General features: G+C 45.4%; 1 protein-coding gene across 1 annotated transcript; it reads left to right on the forward strand.

Annotated features, from left to right (window-relative positions):
• Positions 1–20,592, forward strand: LOC310831558 (uncharacterized protein). Its single transcript, XM_083712237.1, has 8 exons — positions 1–94; positions 7,344–7,390; positions 9,104–9,460; positions 10,459–10,851; positions 12,499–12,603; positions 12,710–12,734; positions 12,827–12,858; positions 19,182–20,592. Exons 2-8 carry the CDS (start codon positions 7,348–7,350, stop codon positions 19,415–19,417), a joined length of 1,191 nt encoding a protein of 396 aa, XP_083568363.1. The 5' UTR covers positions 1–94; positions 7,344–7,347; the 3' UTR covers positions 19,418–20,592.
• The last annotated feature ends 1,002 nt before the right edge of the window (positions 20,593–21,594 follow it).

Consider the following 21,594-nt stretch of genomic DNA (forward strand, 5'->3'; position numbering starts at 1 on the left):
TGCGACGAGCAAGTCCGGAGCATTTATGGATCTTGAAACTTTCGAGTTCACTCATTTTCACCCGCTGCAGTGAAGGTCTCCTAGGTTTTATCAGGTGAGGACTAAAGGGAGAGATGGTTCAAGGGGGGTGGGGGTGGGGCAAGGGAATGAGTGCAATTCGTGAGGAAGTATTAGAGCACAGGCTATGAAGGCAAACAATCCCTGCTCTTTCCGGGGGGGGGGGCAGAGCTTTCTGGCAGCCCAAGGAGGGGGGCCGAGGGGGGTGGAGAAGGAGGGATGTGGCTGGAGGGGTTAACGGAGCTACAGTCATTTAGACCACATCTAACATTGTCTTGGGAAGTGTAATTTACCTCTCCTGGATCTACAGTTCCCAGCACTCTTAACAAACTATAGTTCCCACAAGTCTTAATTAATCCATTAACATTTCATCTTGATCTTAATCCCTTATCAACAGCTACAGAGGTTTTTTTTTACTTCTATTCATATTGGCACATTTATAGAATCATAGAATCATAAAGTTGGAAGAGACCACAAGGGCCATCTAGTCCAACCCCCTGCCAAGCAGGAAACACCATCAGAGCACTCCTGACATATGGTTGTCAAGCCTCTGCTTAAAGACCTCCAAAGAAGGAGACTCCACCACACTCCTTGGCAGCAAATTCCACTGTCGAACAGCTCTTACTGTCAGGAAGTTCTTCCTAATGTTTAGGTGGAATCTTCTTTCTTGTAGTTTGGATCCATTGCTCCGTGTCCGCTTCTCTGGAGCAGCAGAAAACAACCTTTCTCCCTCCTCTATGTGACATCCTTTTATATATTTGAACATGGCTATCATATCACCCCTTAACCTCCTCTTCTCCAGGCTAAATTTTATTTCTGCAAGAGGAGTTCTGTATCCCATATATTTGCTCTGTGTGATGTTTATTTTGTCCATGTTGTTTCTTCATTCTTCCTATTCTCCATCATGTCCTGCACAGCACCGCTGCTTCCGCTTTGCTCTTTCTTTTCCTTTGTTCCCAGAGAATGAGGCTGTAATTTCAACTGTGTCACACACCATCTTTTTGTTGTTCTTAACAACTAAGATACTTAATTCTGTTACAAAGCGGGCAAAGGATCAAGAGAGATGGTTTGATTTGGAGTGTAGACAAGCAAGGAAATGTCTGAGATCAACCTATCGGAATTACAGAAACACTGGAGCACCCTCGCTGTTTATGGCTTACATCTATTTAAGACGAAACTACAAACAGCTATTAAAGGTAAAAAACCAAAAAGCTGAGAGATTGGCCTGGTGTAATTTAGTGAAGGCCTCGAATGAGAAAGACTCAACCTCCTTCTGGCATACCATTATGGGCCTCCTGGGCCAGGAGCGGATTGGTCCCACATGTACTGTAGAACCCCAGGAGTGGATGAAATATTTTCAAACCCTCTTCTATGACGACAAAGCTCAGCACAATGTGCCTACTCCGAGAATTTACCAGATTGGCCTCCTGTCTCCATAGAGGAGGTGGGGAAACTAATTGCCCAAGTGAAAAACAACAAAGCCCCGGGCATAGACCACATTCCAGCAGAGCTCATGAAGAACAATATCAGTTGGTGGGCTCCTATAATGGCATCAATATTTACATACATCGATTCAACAGGCATATCAAAAGGGTCCTATGGCAGATCCAACGAGCTATAGACCCATTAGCCTCCTTACTATCCCCAGCAAACTGTATGCCAAACACCTCCACATCAAACTAATTGACTGGATGGAAACTGAGGCAGTTTTGGCAGAGGAGCAAGCCGGCTTCAGACAGGGCAGAACAACAATAGACCATTGTTTCGTATTAGCACACCTCATTGACAAATACGTCAATAAAACACGTGGGACTCTATACGCAGCATTTATTGACCTGAAGGCGGCCTTTGACTCAATCTCACGAGTCAAACTTTGGGCTAAACTCAATGCTACCAACATGGACAAAAGATTACTATTCTTGATAAAAAGCCTATATAAAGACTCCAAGTTATATGTAAGAACCTCAGTAAATGGGCAACTAATTGGCCCCGTACCAGCCACCAAAGGAGTCAAGCAGGGCTGTATTTTAGCCCCGGCCTTATTCAACTTATATATAAATGACATGGTCAAATACCTAACATCCCTGGAGTTTCATGCCCCCAAATTGGCCGAAAAATCAATTTCAGCACTCCTCTATGCGGATGACGCGGTTCTCTTATCACGAACTAAAGTAGGCCTCAAAAGGCTACTAAGAGAATTCTCAGCCTACTGCAGGAGAGATCAACTGGTGGTTAATCACCCAAAAACCAAAGTCATGGTCTTCGCTAGGAGACATAGACATCACAGATGGGAGATGGACAATCAGCCAATAGAACAGGTCAAAATCTTCAAATACCTCGGAGTAGTTTTCCAGTCAACAGGGGCCTGGGAGGCCCATCATAAATATGCCAGGGAAAAAGCATCTCAAAGCGCCAAAATACTGTCTCGCTTTTACTTTACGATGGGGGGCAGACATATCCCAGCAACCCTTGGCGCAATTACTCTATGGTGCCCAAATATGGATGGGAAATCATTGCCGCACACTTGAAACGGTCCAGTCTAAATGTTTAAGACAGATTCTAGCCATTCCACCATGCGCACCAAATGCGTCCCTACGGCTGGAGACTGGCCTCCTCTCCGTCGAAACCCGGACCTGGTTAAGAACATTCAACTATTGGCTTCGCTTAAATTTAAACCCATCCATACTACTACCTCTAGTAGCACGAGATGCTCATAGAAGTCGGTGGTCCAAAGTAGTGCATCAAAAACTACTTACATGTGGCTTCCAAGCACAGCATCTCCTGAAAATGGGTCTCCCCAAGGCAAAAACCTTTATTGACCAGCGCATGAAGGATATTGAGCAGCAGAATAATCTGGCCTATATTAAGAAATTTAGTGCTTGGTACGCTTATCTGCCCCCCTCCCACTTTGATTTTCGGGCACCATATTTGTCTACCTCAACCATTCCAAAACTCAGGCGGGCCTTTACACTGGCCAGACTAAATATGTTACCCTCAGCTGTTCTTGAAGGTAGATATCAAAAAATTTCATTCGAGAACCAGCTCTGCCCCTGTGGAGCTGGCTATGTAGAGACTGTGTCACACGTTCTCTTGTCTTGCTCCCTATATAAAGATCTCAGGGACAAGACCATTACGCCGCTCCTATCTGCCATCCCGGGCCGCTCTTGTGAAGCCAAATTGTTCTCACTCCTAGCCGACCAGAACAGCTCGACAACAGAGAAGGTTGCCAAATTTATCGAGAGAGCAATGAGACTGAGAGCTGCTATCTGAATGACATTAGTGTCATCACCCGGATTCCTCACCTAAGATCTTATTATTATTATAATTACGTTTTATTATTATTATTATTATTTTATTACCTCTGCCAAGTTTTAAGTACTGAGATTATTAATTTATCTGCATCTGGTTATTATTATCTTTCTCCCTGTCCTGACCATCCCTCCGAGGTTATATTTATATTTATAAACTTTCAATTTGGCTGGTCTATTCACTTAACCGACCTGGAACAATCTACCAGAGAAAAGGCCCATGGGACAGAGGGTCATGGATGAATGATAATCCAGCTTCTACCTAGGGATTTAATTGGTCATAAGATTTTATGGTAACTATATTTGTAATGTATTTTTGTCAGTATTTGTCCTTTATGCTATGGCCTGTCAGCTACGCAAATAAAGTCTATTCATTCATTCTTTTGTTGTTGTTGTTACTGTTTGAGTTTAGATAGAGAGTAATCTGGCGTCCTGTGAAAGCCTTGGCCAATCTTCAAAGCTCAAAATCCAGGTCCTCCCATGGCAATACAGTGAAAGTTTGATGCTTTAAATCCATTTCAATTTTCTCATCCAGTTCTATTTTTCATTGTAATCCATGTATATAACCCCATTCTCTTTTGTCTCCTCTTGCCTTTTATCAGTTTGTTAGCATTCAAAGGGGGGGGGGGGGAGTTGCCGAATCATTTATGTAGAAAGAAAGGGTTAAGGCTCCCCCCTCACATACCATATTTTACATCGAAGGAAGTCTTCTTTCCAGTTTGAATCGTAATGGCTTTGTAGCTGTTTCAATTGAGCAGTTTATGATCTTGTTCCATCTGCTCCAGCACGTGTCTATATATTAGTCATAATTTCACTCTAATAAACAGAAGTACCTCTGCTTCTTAATGGCTGCGTAGGAGGGTTACCAGTAGGCGAAGTACTTTTGCACTCAGTGCCTCCCTGCCTCCCGTATTCCATGCCAGAGCGAGAGCCAGGTACTGAGACAATTTGCAAGTGAAGCTCATTCCCCCGCCCCTGGGCCCTGTGGGGAGCTTGCAAGGACAATTACCCTCAAATCATCCTTGTTTATTCTTCACTAACTGTCTCCGCTGGGGAGGTGGGTGGCGCTGTGGGTTAAACTACAGAGCCTAGGACTTGCCGATCAGAAGGTCGGCGGTTCAAATCCCCACGGCGGGGTGAGCGCCTGTTGCTCTGTCCCTGCTCCTGCCAACCTAGCAGTTTGAACGCACGTCAAAGTGCAAGTAGATAAATAGGTACCGCTCTGGCGGGAAGGTAAACGGCGTTTCCGTGTGCTGCTCTGGTTCGCCAGAAGTGGCTTAGTCATGCTGGCCACATGACCCGGAAGCTGTACGCCGGCTCCATCGGTCAATAAAGTGAGATGAGCAGCGCAACCCCAGAGTCGGCCACGACTGGACCTAATGGTCAGGGGTCCCTTTACCCTTTACCTTTAACTGTCTCCGCTATTGTGGGAGTGGCATCCATTAAGGCAACAACCCCACCAGCCTCAGTCCACCCTCAGCTACCCGCTGGTTGCCTGTCTTCTAAATCTCAACCAGTCCATGGAATGGCACCACCAATCAGCTTCCAACTTGGTAGGGAGGAGGATGGACACAAAACTAGAATTAGTTGTCTCTGCCTATCATTGGCTTTGATCTCGCCAATATGGGCTGGTCTTCCTGTCATCTGCCCTGCCAATGCCATTGGGCACCAACCACCTCTGAAACTTCCTAGTTTGGTTGTATCAGGTGTTAATTCCCTAGAGGAGGTGTTTGAGGGGGAGTCAGTTGCAGTTAAAGTTTCAACCTTGAGTGATTTCTAAGCAGAAGGGAAGTGATCTTTGGCAGTCATCTTTGAGAATTCCTGAAGAACAGGTGAAGTCCCGGCAGACTGGAGGAGGGCAAATGTTGTCCCTATTTTCAAAAAGGGGAAAAGAGAGGACCCAAATAATTACCGCCCGGTCAGTCTGACATCAATACCAGGGAAGATTCTGGAGCAGATCATTAAGCAAACAGTCTGTGAGCACCTAGAAAGGAATGCTGTGATCACCAATAGTCAGCATGGATTTCTGAAAAATAAGTCATGTCAGACGAACCTGATCTCGTTTTTTGAAGGAATTACAACCCTGGTAGATGAAGGGAATGCAGTGGATGTAGCCTACCTTGATTTCAGCAAGGCATTTGACAAGGTGCCTGTAATGATTCTAGGGGTTGCTCGTGCATAAGTTGCCGCCACTCCTGGCTAGGTTACCTGGTTGAACCCTTTCTGTCTGGATAGCACTTCACTTCGTGGCTGTCTCAGTCGCTGGCAGAATCCATCAGTGGGCGTTTCTTGAACTTCTTCCAGCAAAGACGTTCTTTGACGCCAAGTCTCCGCCTACTCTCCCTGCGCGGAAGCCTTCTGCGCAGGGAAGGTGTGGGCAGTGGAGTACCCTTGCTCTCCCCGCTGGTCTCCGGTGAAGAGTCCTGGAGCCTCCTCTCTGATTCCCCCATCTGCCCCCCTTCTCCACTGGTGCTACGCTGATTTCCTTCCCCAGCAGATGGGCTGCCTCTCTCCCTACTGGGACCCTCTTTGGCATCCCTCTGGAGCCTTCCCTCCCCCTCTAGCTCCGATGGCAGTTCCCTGACAGTGCCCCATGATATTCTTGTAAAGAAGCTGGTAAAATGCGGTCTTGACTATGCTACCACTCAGTGGATTTGTAACTGGCTGACTGACCGAACCAAAAGGGTGCTCATCAATGGTTCCTCTTCATCCTGGAGAAGAGTGACTAGTGGGGTGCCACAGGGTTCTGTCTTGGGCCCGGTCTTATTCAACATCTTTATCAACGACTTGGATCATAGAATCATAGAATCATAGAGTTGGAAGAGACCACAAGGGCCATCGAGTCCAACCCCCTGCCAAGCAGGAAACACCATCAGAGCACTCCTGACATATGATTGACAAGCCTCTGCTTAAAGACCACCAAAGAAGGAGACTCCACCACACTCCTTGGCAGCAAATTCCACTGTCGAACAGCTCTTACTGTCAGGAAGTTCTTCCTAATGTTTAGGTGGAATCTTCTTTCTTGTAGTTTGGATCCATTGCTCCATGTCCGCTTCTCTGGAGCAGCAGAAAACAACCTTTCTCCCTCCTCTATGTGACATCCTTTTATATATTTGAACATGGCTATCATATCACCCCTTAACCTCCTCTTCTCCAGACTAAACATGCCCAGCTCCCTTAGCCGTTCCTCATAAGACATCGTTTCCAGGCCTTTGACCATTTTGGTTGCCCTCCTCTGGACACGTTCCAGTTTGTCAGTGTCCTTCTTGAACTGTGGTGCCCAGAACTGGACACAGTACTCCAGGTGAGGTCTGACCAGAGCAGAATACTTTGGCTGATGGACTCAAGGGCATCCTGATCAAATTTGCAGATGACACCAAACTGGGAGGGGTGGCTAACACCCCAGAGGACAGGATCACACTTCAAAACAACCTTGACAGATTAGAGAACTGGGCCAAAACAAACAAGATGAATTTTAACAGGGAGAAATGTAAAGTATTGCACTTGGGCAAAAAAAATGAGAGGCACAAATACAAGATGGGGGACACCTGGCTTGAGAGCAGTACATGTGAAAAGGATCTAGGAGTCTTGGTTGACCACAAACTTGACATGAGCCAACAGTGTGACGCGGCAGCTAAAAAAGCCAATGCAATTCTGGGCTGCATCAATAGGAGTATAGCATCTAGATCAAGGGAAGTAATAGTGTGGTGGAGTCTCCTTCTTTGGAGGTCTTTAAGCAGAGGCTTGACAACCATATGTCAGGAGTGTTCTGATGGTGTTTCCTGCTTGGCAGGGGGTTGGACTCGATGGCCCTTGTGGTCTCTTCCAACTCTATGATTCTATGAAAGGCTGTAAATAACTGCTGCACTTGCAAGTTGCTTCCTGTCAGATGTCTCTTCTTCTGCTTTTCTTTCCTTTCTCAAGCGAAGAGAACCTAAGGCGACAAGACCATTTGCCTTTTTTTGTTTTCCATTTCAGGATTATGTTTTTCATGCTGATTCTTCTTTTCCTAAGGGAAATTTCAGGTATGTGTCCTACAAAGAGATCTCATGGTCTCTGCTCCTGTTGGTTTCTTAAGGAGAGGAATTGTGAGGGAAGGTCCACTAAGGACCACGCCAGGCAGAGCAGCTGCTGCCACAACTTCCCTTTTCTTTAAAACTGTTGTGAAGTCATGGAGAGCCCCTGGCACTTCTGCAAAGCCCATTTTGGGTTCCTCAGAGCAGATGGAAGATGTTCGGTTTGGGGCAGTGCCTGAAACAGCCTTTTGTTGGTAATAGTAAAAATGAAATGTGAATCTACACCACAGACTGAACCTGACTTAACCATCCTTCCTTTTACACCATGAGAGTGAATGTGAGAGGCCTTGACTGTGCTGTTTTCAGTGCATGCTTAAAGCATCTTGGTTTAGACAAGCCTACCCAAATATCTCAACTGCTGGTGTGTTTTTAGTTTATTGCTGGTTTTAATTTTCTGAATCTTTTAATTGTTTTTACTAATGATTTTACTGTTTTATTCCTTTCATAAACTGCTTCAAGGTTGTTCACAATTGGGCCATGTATACATTTTATGAAATAAATAAGCAATAACAATCAATGGACTGGAGAGGAAAGGTTATTTCATTTAGGGAAAATGGCAGGTGAGGGGAACATAATGAGGGGTGTAGGAGACATCTGGAGAAAATGGAAACAGTAGCAGAAATTGCTGATCTTTGCTTACTTCTTCCATGCCCAGAATGGAAATCAGTCTAGCAAATACAATCAGTATTTGGTGCTGTTGCTATTTTTTCAATCTCCAAATCATATGTAACTGATTACAGTTTCCTTGCCCCCATTTGCATTGCATTAATATTAATATATTGGAATAATGTAATGACAATGTGATTTACATATAATTGATTGTTTAAGTTCTGTAATTTTGTCACAGCCGATAGCTGCCCTACATCCTTTGGCATGGCAGAGGTGTCTAAAAGTCTGCATGATGTAAAGAAAATGGACAGAGGTCCATTTTTCTCCCCCTTTGTTGGTCATCCAATGAATCCAAAGGGGGTGAGATTCCCAGTCCCAAAGGAAGAACTATCTTGCAAGGCATTTACTTAAATTATGAAATATGCCTTCACAGGAAAGAGTGACAGCCACCCATTTAGATGGCTTTAGACAAATTCATGGAAGATAAGGTTCTGAATGGCTACTGGCTTTAGTGGTTACATACCACCTCCGGTGCCAGAGGCAGCCGGGCTCTGAATTCCAGGGGCTGAGACTCGCAAGGGAGTCTTGCCATCAGGTCCCATTGGGGCAGTGGTTCTCGACCTGTGGGTCCCCAGATGTTGTTGAACTACAACTCCTATCACCCCTAGCTAGCAAGGCCAGAGCTCAGGGATGATGGGAGTTGTAGTCCAACAACATCTGGGGACCCACAGGTTGAGAACCGCTGCCTTGGGGGCTCCCCATAGGATAGGCATCTGGTTGGCCCCATTGAGGGCAGGATGCTGGAGTAGAAGAGCCTTTGGGCTGATCCAGCAGGTTTTTCTTAGGCTCTGTCAGCCACTTTCCAACTCCAGCTCTGTATTAGTTTGGGGAGGTGATGGCAGTTAAAACGGTGTAACACTGAAAAAATATATACTAGCATAGATACGTTCAGGAGAGGGACCACATTACAGCTTCCAAAGGTTCAGGGAATTCTTTTGACTGAAGTGCAAGATCCTACAAATACGAGCCGTGAACACTTTCCTCCCCCTACAGGCGCAATCTTCATTAATATTTATGAAAATGAAAATCACTGGCTGAGCTGCAGCAACACATCAGCCGATCAGAAGGAATCAAGATGGTGGTTGGGGAAAGACTGCTCCTCCTTGGTCCAGTTTCAGCCAATGCCTTGTGATCCAAGTTCTCAGTGCCCAGCAGGAAAGAACCCCACAAGCAGCTATCAAAACTGTACACAAAGGACTGTCTCTATTGCTGCTTTCCCAGGTGGTGGAATATTTGCATGCAAAGCCCTGTCAGGTAGCAATGCGTCAGATCCACACCCACTTATTAATAAGGAGGACCACTGCAGGAATTTCAACTTCTTCATTGTAGCAATAATAAACAACACTGTAGGTGAGTGCATTAAAAGACAGCATGTCATTTTGAGGTGAATTCAGAAAGCATAAGAGTAACAGGTGCACTGGAAAAAGAAATAGGAACACAGGAAATCTGCCATACAGAGTTAGCTAAGGATTATCTGCACTGACTCCAGGGTTTCAGAGAGGGTTCTCTCTTGCTCTCTGCCCCTGAGCTAAAAACATAATTTCTCTTTTAGAACCATTTCCATTTATGTTTGCAAGTGGGAATGCAGGCAACAGCCATGAAATTCACAGCAAAAGCAAAAATGATGTGCTTCCAACTGAGGATAACTCTAAGAGTCAAAATAAATGAAAGACCTTTTTTTAAAAAAGAGAGAAGGCGTTAGACCAGATGGATGTGCCATCTTAGTCCTACGCAGATTAGACCCATTGAAGTTAATGGGCACAGCTCACCTGGGTCCATGAATTTCAGTGAGCCAATTCTTGATAGGATTAGTAGGATGCCATAACTAGCTGGTGTTTACTTTGGCAGGGAGACAGAATGCAAACCAGTTCAATCAGATCCATGCAGAATAAGCTGCAATAATGCACAGGTCAAAATTCAACATTGGAAGCAAAAGTATTGGAAAGCTCTCCCTTTACAAACTTTGCCCATTTTGCTTGCACTGACTTGAATATGTAATGTTAGTTTCCAGTGAGGTACAAATGCCAGAAAGAACCAAACGGAAGCTTTTGCACATTTCTAGCAAATTGTATGAAAAAAATGTCATGATTATGCACTGGTACCTCAGGTTAAGTACTTAATTCGTTCCGGAGGTCCATTCTTAACCTGAAACTGTTCTTAACCTGAACTACAACTAATGGGGCCTCCTGCAGCTGCTGTGCCGCCAGAGCACGATTTCTGTTCTCATCCTGAAGCAAAGTTCTTAATCTGAGGCACTATTTCTGGGTTAGCAGAGTCTGTAACCTGAAGCATATGTAATCCGAGGTACCACTGTTACTCTCATGTGACTATGCCATTTTGCATTGCAGAGAGTAACATGCAATCAGAAGAATTAGTGGTTGTTGAAGGAGAACAGAACTTCAGTCTTCCTTGTAAATTTGATTTGACTGGTGCCAGAGACATATTTACTTTGTATTGGATTAAGCAAACATTTGAAGGGAGGTGCCTTGCTTCTGTTTCAAATGAAGACCACTGTTTTTCTAATAATCTAAACTGCTGTGTTGGCACCAAGATCAAAAAGAGACAGGTCAAAAATTTGACTGACCCACTTGACAGACATCAAAGTCATTACCTGACAATTTTCAACACCACCACTTCAGATACTGGAGTGTATTTCTGCCTGGTTGCTGTTTACACCAACAGACACGTGTGGAAGATTGTAAATAATGTGACTGTACAAGTGCGAAAAGGCAACAGTGAAGGTGAGTTTAAAATTATTTTAAAAAATGTGTTCTCTTCCTTTAGTTGAGTGTTGGATGCTCAGAAACTCTCCTCATTGACTGGGGACTTAGGCAGGAAGGGCGGGCACCCCGAAGGCCTTCCCTCACCACTCAAGACATTTGGGAAACTCTCGGAGAAACCCTTGTGGGGGACGGATCATGGTCATCTACCCTCAAATTGGGCTCTGCCACGAGTGGTGGGGGAAAACAATCAGTTCAGAACTTTCTAGTTTACCCTTCCTGAAACACTGAAATTAATACAAATGTAAGGTTCTGCACTTAGGCAGGAAGAACCAGATGCACAAATACAAAATGGGAGACACCTGGCGTACATGTGAAAAGGATCTAGGGATCTTGGTGGACCACAAGCTGAACATGAGTCAATATGAATGTGATACAGCAGCTAAAAAAGCTAACACTATTCTAGGCTGCATCAACAGAAGTCTAGTGTCCAGATCAAGGGAAGTCATAGGACCACTGTTCTGCCTTGGTCACACCACACCTGGAATCCTGCCTTCAGTTCTGGGCACCACAATTTAAGAAGGATGTTGACAAGCTGGAAGGTGTGCAGAGGAGGCCAACCAAGATGATCAAGGGTCTGGAAACGAAGCCTTATGAGGAATGCTTGAAGGAGCTGGGTATGTTTAGCCTGGAGAAGAAGAGACGGAGAGGTGATAGGACAGCCATCTGAAGGGCTGTCCCATGGAAGAGGGAGGAAGCTGATTTCCTCCTGCTTTCGAGGGGAGAACACAAAGCAATGGATTTAAGTTGCAACTCCACTAACCTTCAACAGGCTTGTGCGGGACAGTTGCTGCAGAGGTTTTCTCAACTGGCTTAAACCCAAAACAGACAATGGGGTTTTTTTGGGGGGGGGAGGGAGGTGCTGGTGCTCACCATGAACTTATTACACTGAGTGTCACACTTTTAACATTTGAAAGGGGGAAAAAAGGTGCCGGTACTGCTTACCCTTGAGTACCCCCAGAAAAGAAGCACTGGAAGGAGTATCCCATTAAAAGGATTTGGGAGAAGTTGCTTCTGTCCAGACATCCAGGCAGGGGCCATAACACTCCTCAAGGTGGCGATCCCATGGGGCATTCCTACTTGATGTATGTCACAGGACCTCACCATTGTGTTGACCTCCAAAAAGGCTACTTCCAGCAGGTGGCTGGATGTTGATGGTTGTGTGCATTGCTTATGTCAAACCTCTGACATTTGCAATCAATAAAGAGGTGGCCTGATTTGACTCAAAGCAGTGCTGTTCTGTCTGGTTCTCCTCTGTGAGTCAGGCAAAGTGGGCTTGGGGTGCCTGGGCATGCAGAAAAGAGATTCTGACTAAAGACCAGGAAGAACTTTCTGACACTAAGAGCTGTTTGACAGGGGAACAGGGTCTTCTTTGAGTAGGACTAGCATTGAATTCTACTCCCCATAATCCCCAAAGCTCTAAGCCCGAGAAAATACAGACAGGATTTTGGCTTGTATGATCATATCAACAGATCAATGTTTGCCATCCATTATCCTTACAAAACTTTGAGGAATGTTTAAGTAATTTGGAAACAATACAATTAGCCTGAGGCTGCCATGTTTCTTTTCCTCCGCCTGATACCATATCATATTGGGATCTCTTTTCAGGGTCTACTTTTACAAAAGAGCTACAGATCTCACTGGGAGTGGCAGGAGGAATTGTTCTGATTAGTGGGATAATATTGTTCCTTTGCTGGAAGAAAAAGTCTAAAGGTAATGAAAGAAGAACATATTATAAGGTGGAATCAAAGGTGACTGTGTGATTTGCAAAAGCATTTTAAACTGCTACTTAATAATGCATATATTTTTTGTTTGACAGGAAAGGCATATGAATCGCAACAAAGGTACTACATGTCAAACAATATAAAGAATTCTGCTGGTGCTTCTCTCCCTTCCAGACCATAAAAATGACTCTAAATTTATCTCTTCTATTTAGGGATCAGACCACAACTGAAATGGAAGAAGACTGTAAGCACAAGTCCACCTTTGAATAATGTTATAAGTGGTGTCTCATGTAAGAGATATAGGCAAATGTCCAACACATATTCCTTAGAGGATGTTACATGTGTCACATTTAGTGGACATGAATCATTAAGTGTGAATTCAGATAGTTAGCATTCATGCAATTAAAATTCTGCATAGAACTTGAGCAGGTTAGGAAAGGAGACTAGTTCGGCGAATGCAAAGACGCCATGCAAGAAAAAATCTTGCTTGTTGGAGAGAAAGGTGCACTTTCTGCCATAGGAGCCAACTCCGAGGGGTCAAGGTCCTTTCATCCTCCCAAAAATATTTGAAGGGGCTCCCCCCCCCAAGGTTGATGGGTAGTGCCATTTAAATGGTGTGTGTGTGCTGTGCCGTGTGATTGATTATGCAAGGTAGGGTTTACCTGCCCCAATTTTAATTCAAGTTGGCACCCCTGCTCCCTGCCATGCTAGTTGTCTAGATGCAGGGAAACATTCACAAATATGATGTCTCAGCTGCTGTAATGGGAAGGTGGTGGTTCATTTTACCACCTTAGGATTCTAGAGCTTCATTCGCATCTCATTCTGTGGGGGACTCTTTCCTTTTGTGTGGGGGTCAGCCATATTTCCAGACTGCACTGGGGTAATAAAAATCCTTAAGAGGCCCTCAAGAATGACAGTGACCATTTCAGTTTGGAGCAGCAGGGAAGGGTCTAGCAGAGGTTAATAATAATAATAATAATAATAATAATAATAATAATAATAATAATTTATTTATTTGTACTCTGCTCATCTTGCTCGGTTTCCCCGGCCACTCTGGGCGGCTTCCAACTCAATATTAAAATACAGTAATGGCTCAAACATTAAAAGCTTCCCTAAACAGGGCTGCCTTCAGATGTCATCTAAAAGTCTGGTAGTTGCTGTTCTCTTTGACATCTGATGGGAGGGCGTTCCACAGGGCGGGCGCCACCACCGAAAAGGCCCTCTCTGCCTGGTTCCATGTAACTTGGCTTCTCACAGTGAGGGAACCGCCAGAAGGCCCTCAGAGCTGGACCTCAGTTTCCGGGCAGAACGATGGGGATGGAGATGCTCCTTCACGTCTACTGGGCTGAGGCCATTTAGGGCTTTAAAGCACCAACACTTTGAATTGTGCTCAGAAATGTACTGGGCGCCAATGTAGGTCTTTCAAGATTGGTTATGTGGTCTCGGCGACTGCTCCCAGTCACCAGTTTGGCTGGCGCATTCTGAATTAGTTGTAGTTTCCAGGTCACCTTCAAAGGCAGCCCCACGTAGAGCGCATTGCAGTAGTCCAAGCGGGAGATAACAAGAGCATGCACCACTCTGGCGATGCAGTCCACGGGCAGGTAGGGTCTTAGCCTGCGTACCAGATGGAGATGGTAGACAGCTGCTCTGGACACAGAATTAACCTGCACCTCCATGGACAGCTGTGAGTCCAGAATGACTCCCAGGCTGCGCACCTGGTCCTTCAGGGGCACAGTTGCCCCATTCAGGATCAGGGAGTCCTCCACACCTGCCTGCCTCCTGTCCCCCCAAAACAGAACTTCTGTCTTTCCAGGATTCAACCTCAATCTGTTAGCTCTCATCAAAGCTCCAACCGCCTCCAGACATTCACACAGGACCTTCACTGCCTTCACTGGTTCTGATTTGAAAGAGCAGAACCACTGTATGACAGTGCCTCGAGCTCTCAGCTCCTCTGGACTGCCCAGAAGGATGTTATGATCGATGGTGTCAAAGGCATGTTGTGTGCAGGCATTGGAAATGACATGCTGTGCAGGTCTGCACTTTCCGACTGTGCATCTGGGACAAATGTTTTGCACCTCCAGATGTCTGCCGAACTAAACTCCCATCTGCCCCAGCAAGCAGGGCCAATGGCCAAGGATGTTGATGATAATAATAATATTATATAATTTTTATTTATTTATACCCTGCTCATCTGGCTGACGTGCCCAGCCACTCTAGGCGGTTTCCAACACAAAGAATAATCATAATAATAAAACATCAAACATTAATAGTAACAATCTGATCTTATATAAATAGTCACAATATCTTTAAAATAAACAACCTACATCAAATAAAGCAAAATTCAACAATCCACTAAAATTCAATAGTAAACAGCAAAATCAAACATCAAATAATAATTAAACTGTTTAGTAATTCTTTATTGTAATAAATGTAATCTATAACACTGGTCAGCAACAAATTTGTTGTCTGCATTTTTTCAGTTGATTTAGGACGAATCTGATGCGCTGAATCCAAAAATCACATTGGTTTTGCTCAATCAGGTCAAGTTTTTGAGCTATGGCCACATGTCTTTTTTATGGTTCCTCTTCATCCTGGAGAAGAGTGACTAGTGGGGTGCCACAGGGTTCTGTCTTGGACCCAGTCTTATTCAACATCTTTATCAACGACTTGGATGATGGACTCAAGGGCATCCTGATCAAATTTGCAGATGACACCAAACTGGGAGGGGTGGCTAACACCCCAGAGGACAGGATCACACTTCAAAACAACCTTGACAGATTAGAGAACTGGGCCAAAACAAACAAGATGAATTTTAACAGGGAGAAATGTAAAGTATTGCACTTGGGCAAAAAAAATGAGAGGCACAAATACAAGATGGGGGACACCTGGCTTGAGAGCAGTACATGTGAAAAGGATCTAGGAGTCTTGGTTGACCACAAACTTGACATGAGCCAACAGTGTGACGTGGCAGCTAAAAAAGCCAATGCAATTCTGGGCTGCATCAATAGGAGTATAGCATCTAGATCAAGGGAAGTAATAGTGCCACTGTATTCTGCTCTGGTCAGACCTCACCTGGAGTACTGTGTCCAGTTCTGGGCACCACAGTTCAAGAAGGACACTGACAAACTGGAACGTGTCCAGAGGAGGGCAACCAAAATGGTCAAAGGCCTGGAAACGATGCCTTATGAGGAACGGCTAAGGGAGCTGGGCATGTTTAGCCTGGAGAAGAGGAGGTTAAGGGGTGATAGATAGCCATGTTCAAATATATAAAAGGATGTCACATAGAGGAGGGAGAAAGGTTGTTTTCTGTTGCTCCAGAGAAGCGGACATGGAGCAATGGATCCAAACTACAAGAAAGAAGATTCCACCTAAACATTAGGAAGACCTTCCTGACAGTAAGAGCTGTTCGACAGTGGAATTTGCTGCCCAGGAGTGTGGTGGAGTCTCCTTCTTTGGAGGTCTTTAAGCAGAGGCTTGACAACCATATGTCAGGAGTGCTCTGATGGTGTTTCCTGCCTGGCAGGGGGTTGGACTCGATGGCCCTTGTGGTCTCTTCCAACTCTATGATTCTATGATTATGTTTTTGTTCACATGTACGCTTGTGTGGAGCATTTTAGAAGAAGTTGGTGGGGGTAAAATGCCATGTCGAATAATTGTTTTGATTGGAAATGATTATTTTAATGACAAGAAGTATTCAGGTCCGATAGTTCTGGGTGATTATGTCGAAAAGGGATCAGTTTGAAGTCATAATACCTCGAAATCTTCCATAAATTGGTGCGGCTGGGATCAACAGAAAGAACCGGAGCAGCCTCAAGTATCCTAATCTTCAATCAGCACGTCGTTCTGTAGCTCATTGTGATGAAATTCCAGTGCCTATCTTCGGAGAACTTCCTGACATTAGTGACGAAGATGCCTCCAGTGTTGAAGGACATGAAGAAGAAGAAGTGGTTCTTGAAGATGATGCTCCACATCCATTTTCCCAAAAGGAGTTGAATGATCTAGTTCGTGACCTCAGCTTGTCAAAGGACTCTGCTGAACTGTTGGCATCCAGATTGAAGGGAAAAAACCTCCTCTCTGACAGTGCTCGCATCAGCTTCTTCCGCAACAGGCATCAAGAGTACCTCCGTTTTTTCTCGGAAGAGAAGGACTTGGTGTACTGTGCAGATATTGTGCAGCTTCTGCTCAAGCTTGGAGTGCCACAGTACGAAACCAAAGATTGGAGACTGTTCATTGACAGCAGCAAGCGATCACTGGAATGTGTTCTGCTACACAACGGCAACCAGTTTGCCTCTAAACCCCTGGCTCACTCGAATACAATGAAGGAGAACTATGAAGCAGTGAAGTATGTGCTGGAGAAAATTGGTTATGATCAGCACAAGTGGTTTATTTGTGTTGACCTGAAGATGGTGAACTTTTTGTTGGGACAACAGTCTGGCTTCACCAAGTACCCATGTTTTCTGTGCATGTAGGATAGTAGGAACCATGCTCAGCATTACACGAAGAAGGACTGGCCTGTGTGGGAGGAATTGGTGCCTTGCAAAGAAAGGAACGTCATCAACGACCCTCTGGTGAACAGAGACAGAATACTCTTCCCACCACTGCACATCAAGCTCGGCTTAATCAAGCAGTTCAGCAAGGCTCTGGACAAGGATAGTGACTGCTTCTCTTACTTGTGCCAGGCTTTTCCAGGATTGACCATGGAGAAGTTGAAAGCTGGCATCTTTGACGGTCCTCAGATCCGTCAGCTCATCAGAGATCCAGAGTTTGGAAACTCAATGAACGAAGTGGAACTGGAAGCGTGAAAGGCATTTGTTCTGGTAGTGAATAACTTTCTTGGCAACAATAAGGCCAGAAACTAGTCATAACTTGTCAACAACATGCTGACTGCTTTCAGAAACCTGGGCTGCAACATGAGCATCAAGATGCACTACCTATTTTCACATATGGACCGGTTTCCTGAGAACCTGGGTTCAATGAGTGACGAGCAGGGCGAGAGATTCCATCAGGACATGAAAGAGATGGAGACCAGGTATCAGGGTCGCTGGGACGCAATCATGATGGCTGACTACTGTTGGACTCTGAAGAGAGACCTCCCTGCCGCTGAGCATTCCAGGAGTTCCAAGAAACGGAAGTTCAAGCCCTGAAGTTTGAAAAATGGTGAAGCAACATGCAATTTACGTGTACTTACCTTTATCAATGCCCACCATTCAGTTTACAGTAAACCTGACCTGATGGAGAGAAAAGGATGCCATTTCCTGATTCAGCAGTGCAAAAATACCCTAAATCAGTTGTAGAAATCTAGACAACATTCAAAAAGTAAAAAATGGTAGCCCAGTGAAAAATAACAGCAAACCATAATGCATAAAATACCACAAAACACACAAAATCTTTAACAAACAAGGACACACAACTCCTCCCATCCCAGCTGCTTCTGCTGTTCTCAAAGTCATGGTCTGGGAAAGGCTGGAGGCAGGGAGTGAGAGGAGGCAGGGAGCTAGAGGGTGGGGCAAGACACGTGGAAAAGCCATTGCCTGCAGAAAGTCTCTCTCCTACGTGGAGAGAGTTGCAGGTCAACAACATTTGGAGGGCCAAAGGTTCCCCACACCTGATCAAGGGCATTTCACATATTAAATTCAGGTGGTGAAACATACAAGAACATACAATATCCTGAAGGATGGCACGACTGAGTAACCAGAATCCTGAACCAGGAACAGGAGACAAGGCTACATGGCACCATTATATTGCAGTTCAGCCTTATTGATTCTAATAAGCTTTCAATAATTTCTTCTCTAGAATGGCTTAACTGAATGCTGGGTCAAGGATTTACTGGACTGAATCACTATAGCTGAATCATGTCAGGGTTCATATTTCTGCATGCTGGTCAGGCTAATAAAAGATCCATGCATGGAGAAAGCTGACTCACAAGGAGAGCATTTGGCTAGGACATTTCCCCCTGATGTGCTTGGTTTGTATGTGCAGGGAATCCACACAACTCTTTTTATTTTTAAAAAACACACAACAGCAGACATAGATCAACATCACACAGAACACAACAAACAGTACAAGGGCTAGGATCTAATGTTTGTCCTACTTAGAGTAGACCTGCTGAAGTTAATGAGCATGACTAACTTAGGTTTATTCAGTTTATTGGGGCTACGCCGAGTAGGACTCGCATTATTATTATTATTATTTATCCAATTCATTCAACACAGAAATTTTGAATGCAACACTGGAAAATAAAGATATTGTAAACTGCCCTATGATCCTTGGATGAAATTAAATAAAATTAAAATTAAATATAAAATATAAAATAAATAGGAAAATAAAATAAAAGTAACATACAAAACCATTTGCTTACCTTTAGCATAAAATGATAGAATTTAGAAAGGACTTTGCCATATGTTAGTTGTAGGTGCATAGCTTGGTTCTAAAGTGGTGCATCCATTATTTTCAGGTCCCCCTTTAAAAATAAGATAGTTGAACTTTCCATCTTAAAAATCCCTTGACATAACTTTGTAGGATAGGATTGAAAACTCATCTGAGTCTTTCCCCCTTTTCCCCTTACAGGCTCCCCATATGCCGTTTCCAGCCGCAATGACATAGATGGGAATGAAGTTGTGTATTCACTTGCGATGAGTCCTGGTGTGAACCCAGATAGTCTCTATTCTTTACCAGAGAGCAAATTCGATCCTGGAATGCAGCCTGGAGAGAATGTGCAAGCAATTTATGCTGTGCCAAAGAAAGAGATCTTGAGTAGCACCATGGATCGAATGTTAGCTACAGATGTGGAAATTCTGGCTTGATGTCTATGTCCACACTAACTATAAAGCCAGTGGCCATGGACGAGTGTCCTTGATCTCTCAGCTTCAGTCAGGAATAGGCCATAAACAGTCTTGGCTTCCCCCAGAGAATTCGGGTTGCTAGGAGATCCCTGTTTTGGCTCACACAGCTACAGTTTCAGAGTTCCCTGTGAAGAGGAATTGATTGTTAAACCACTCTGGGAATTGTAGCTCCAGAGGCGTAATAGGGGGATCTCATAACATAGGGTTGCCATAAATCGGACACAAAAGGTTTTTGAGCTTTTTCGGGGAAAGTTGTTGAGCTTTGGAAGATTGCCCACAGAAAGTTGGCAACCCTATCATAACAGCACTCAGTGCCCTTAATGAACTACAGCTCCCAGAATACGTGGGGGGGGGGAAGTCATGACTGTTTAAAGTGGTATCATAGTGCTTTTAATGTATGGTGTGCATGCATGCCTCCCTCAAGAACCTGTGGCCTTCCAGATGTGGACCCACCCTTCCCTTACACCCTGCTTGGGGGCTGAATAGGATTTTTTTCGTAAGCCCCCAGTTGGCCTGGGGACTTACTCCTCTTTTTTTGCTGACGCCATTCTGCTGGGAGTCCTGTTTTTGGATTGGTGTTCTGGACTGGTTTAGTTGGCTTTCATTTTGGGCAGGAAAGACAAGTTAAGATCTGGTGGGGCAAATACCTGAGGCACGATTGGGTTAAGGGCACTCTTTGCCACCCTACACTGCCTTGACGTTGGGTCCTTTGGGATGTCCTTTGGCCTTGGCAAGTGCCTGGGCATGAACTCCAGCCCGGTGGTGCCACAGTGCGCTTGTCAGGTTCCCATGCCCATGGGGACAGCATCTGAGGAGTGGGCAGGGCCAGAGGCGGATGTGGTTGAGGCAATTGTTGTGACTCTTCCCTTTATAGAACAGGCTACTTACCAGCCATGCAAAAGTCAGAGGTTTCTGCTTCCACCCCCATCTAGGCAAGCAACAGGCGTTGTTCCAAGAAGTGTGTCAAAGAGAGATCTTTCCCAGTCTGCATCTGTATTGGAACTGTTTTAAATATGTTTTTATTATTTTTATTACTTTGTTGCTTGGTGTTTTCTACCTTGAATGCCTTTAGGAGGAAGGATGGGATATAAATTTAATGAACAAATAAAATTTAAATAAATAAATAAGTAAAGCAAGTAAGTTGAGTTTGATTACCATCACATCAGGGTTCTGGGACACATTTCAGCCTGGCAAAAGCACTCAAGGAGGGGATGGAACAGAGCTGGAGAGGGTCTGGGAGAGGAGGAGCAGCCTGCGAAGGGTTTGGGAGGCCACACAGGGCTCACCCACAGTGGCGTAGCGTGGGGGGTGCAGGGGGGCCGGCCGCACCGGGCGCAACATCTGGAGGGGGCGCGCTCGCACTCGCAGCTCTCTGCCTCTACCTGGCTCCACGGGTTAGGGGGCGCAAATTACTTGCCTTGCCCCGGGTGCTGACAACCCATGCTACGCCACTGCTCACCCACACACCTGCTGCTGCTGCTAGTTCCATGCCTGCAAAACATGGGCCCAAGCAGCAGTGTAGCTAGCTGCTCAGGTGCCCGGGGTGGCACACATGCCCTGCAGCCGGAGGTGGAATGAGCCGCCTACGGGGGCAGGGCGAGCCTCAGCTGTAGGGCGGCTGAGGCGGTGGGCAGACGCAAGCCCCGCGCTACTCGAAAAAGCAGTGTGAAGCTTGCAGGCAGTCCGCCCGCTGCCTCCCCCTCAGGAGAGACACGTGGCTCAGGCACGCTGTGGACCCCACGGTGTGGCACCCAGTGCCCCCCGCCTCACCTAGCTACCCCTGTGCCTTCATGATCACCTAAGTGTGGACCTACAAACATTCCCAGAGCCCTCCCCCCATTGCTCTTGCTCCCTCCCATAGGAGCCAGGGAGAGGAATGCAGCCCACTTATGGAGAGGGGAAGAAATGGGGCCCACTGGTGGTTTTCTGGCTTATTGCAGAGATTCAGAAGCCGCTTTTTAGGGCAACGAGCCTCCAAAGGCGGCTTCCACCTTGCAGTCATAAAACCCAGAGCAACCCAGACCCACCAAACGTATTAACTCACTCCCACACCGCCCCCGACAATACCAGAAAAGCAGCCCTCATGGAAACCCGTCCCAAGCAGCCTCAGCCCATTTCAACCCGATCAAGCCTTGGAA

The sequence above is a fragment of the Podarcis gaigeae genome (genome assembly GCF_964106915.1).
Source record: "Podarcis gaigeae genome assembly, chromosome: 14".
Lineage (NCBI taxonomy): Eukaryota > Metazoa > Chordata > Lepidosauria > Squamata > Lacertidae > Podarcis > Podarcis gaigeae.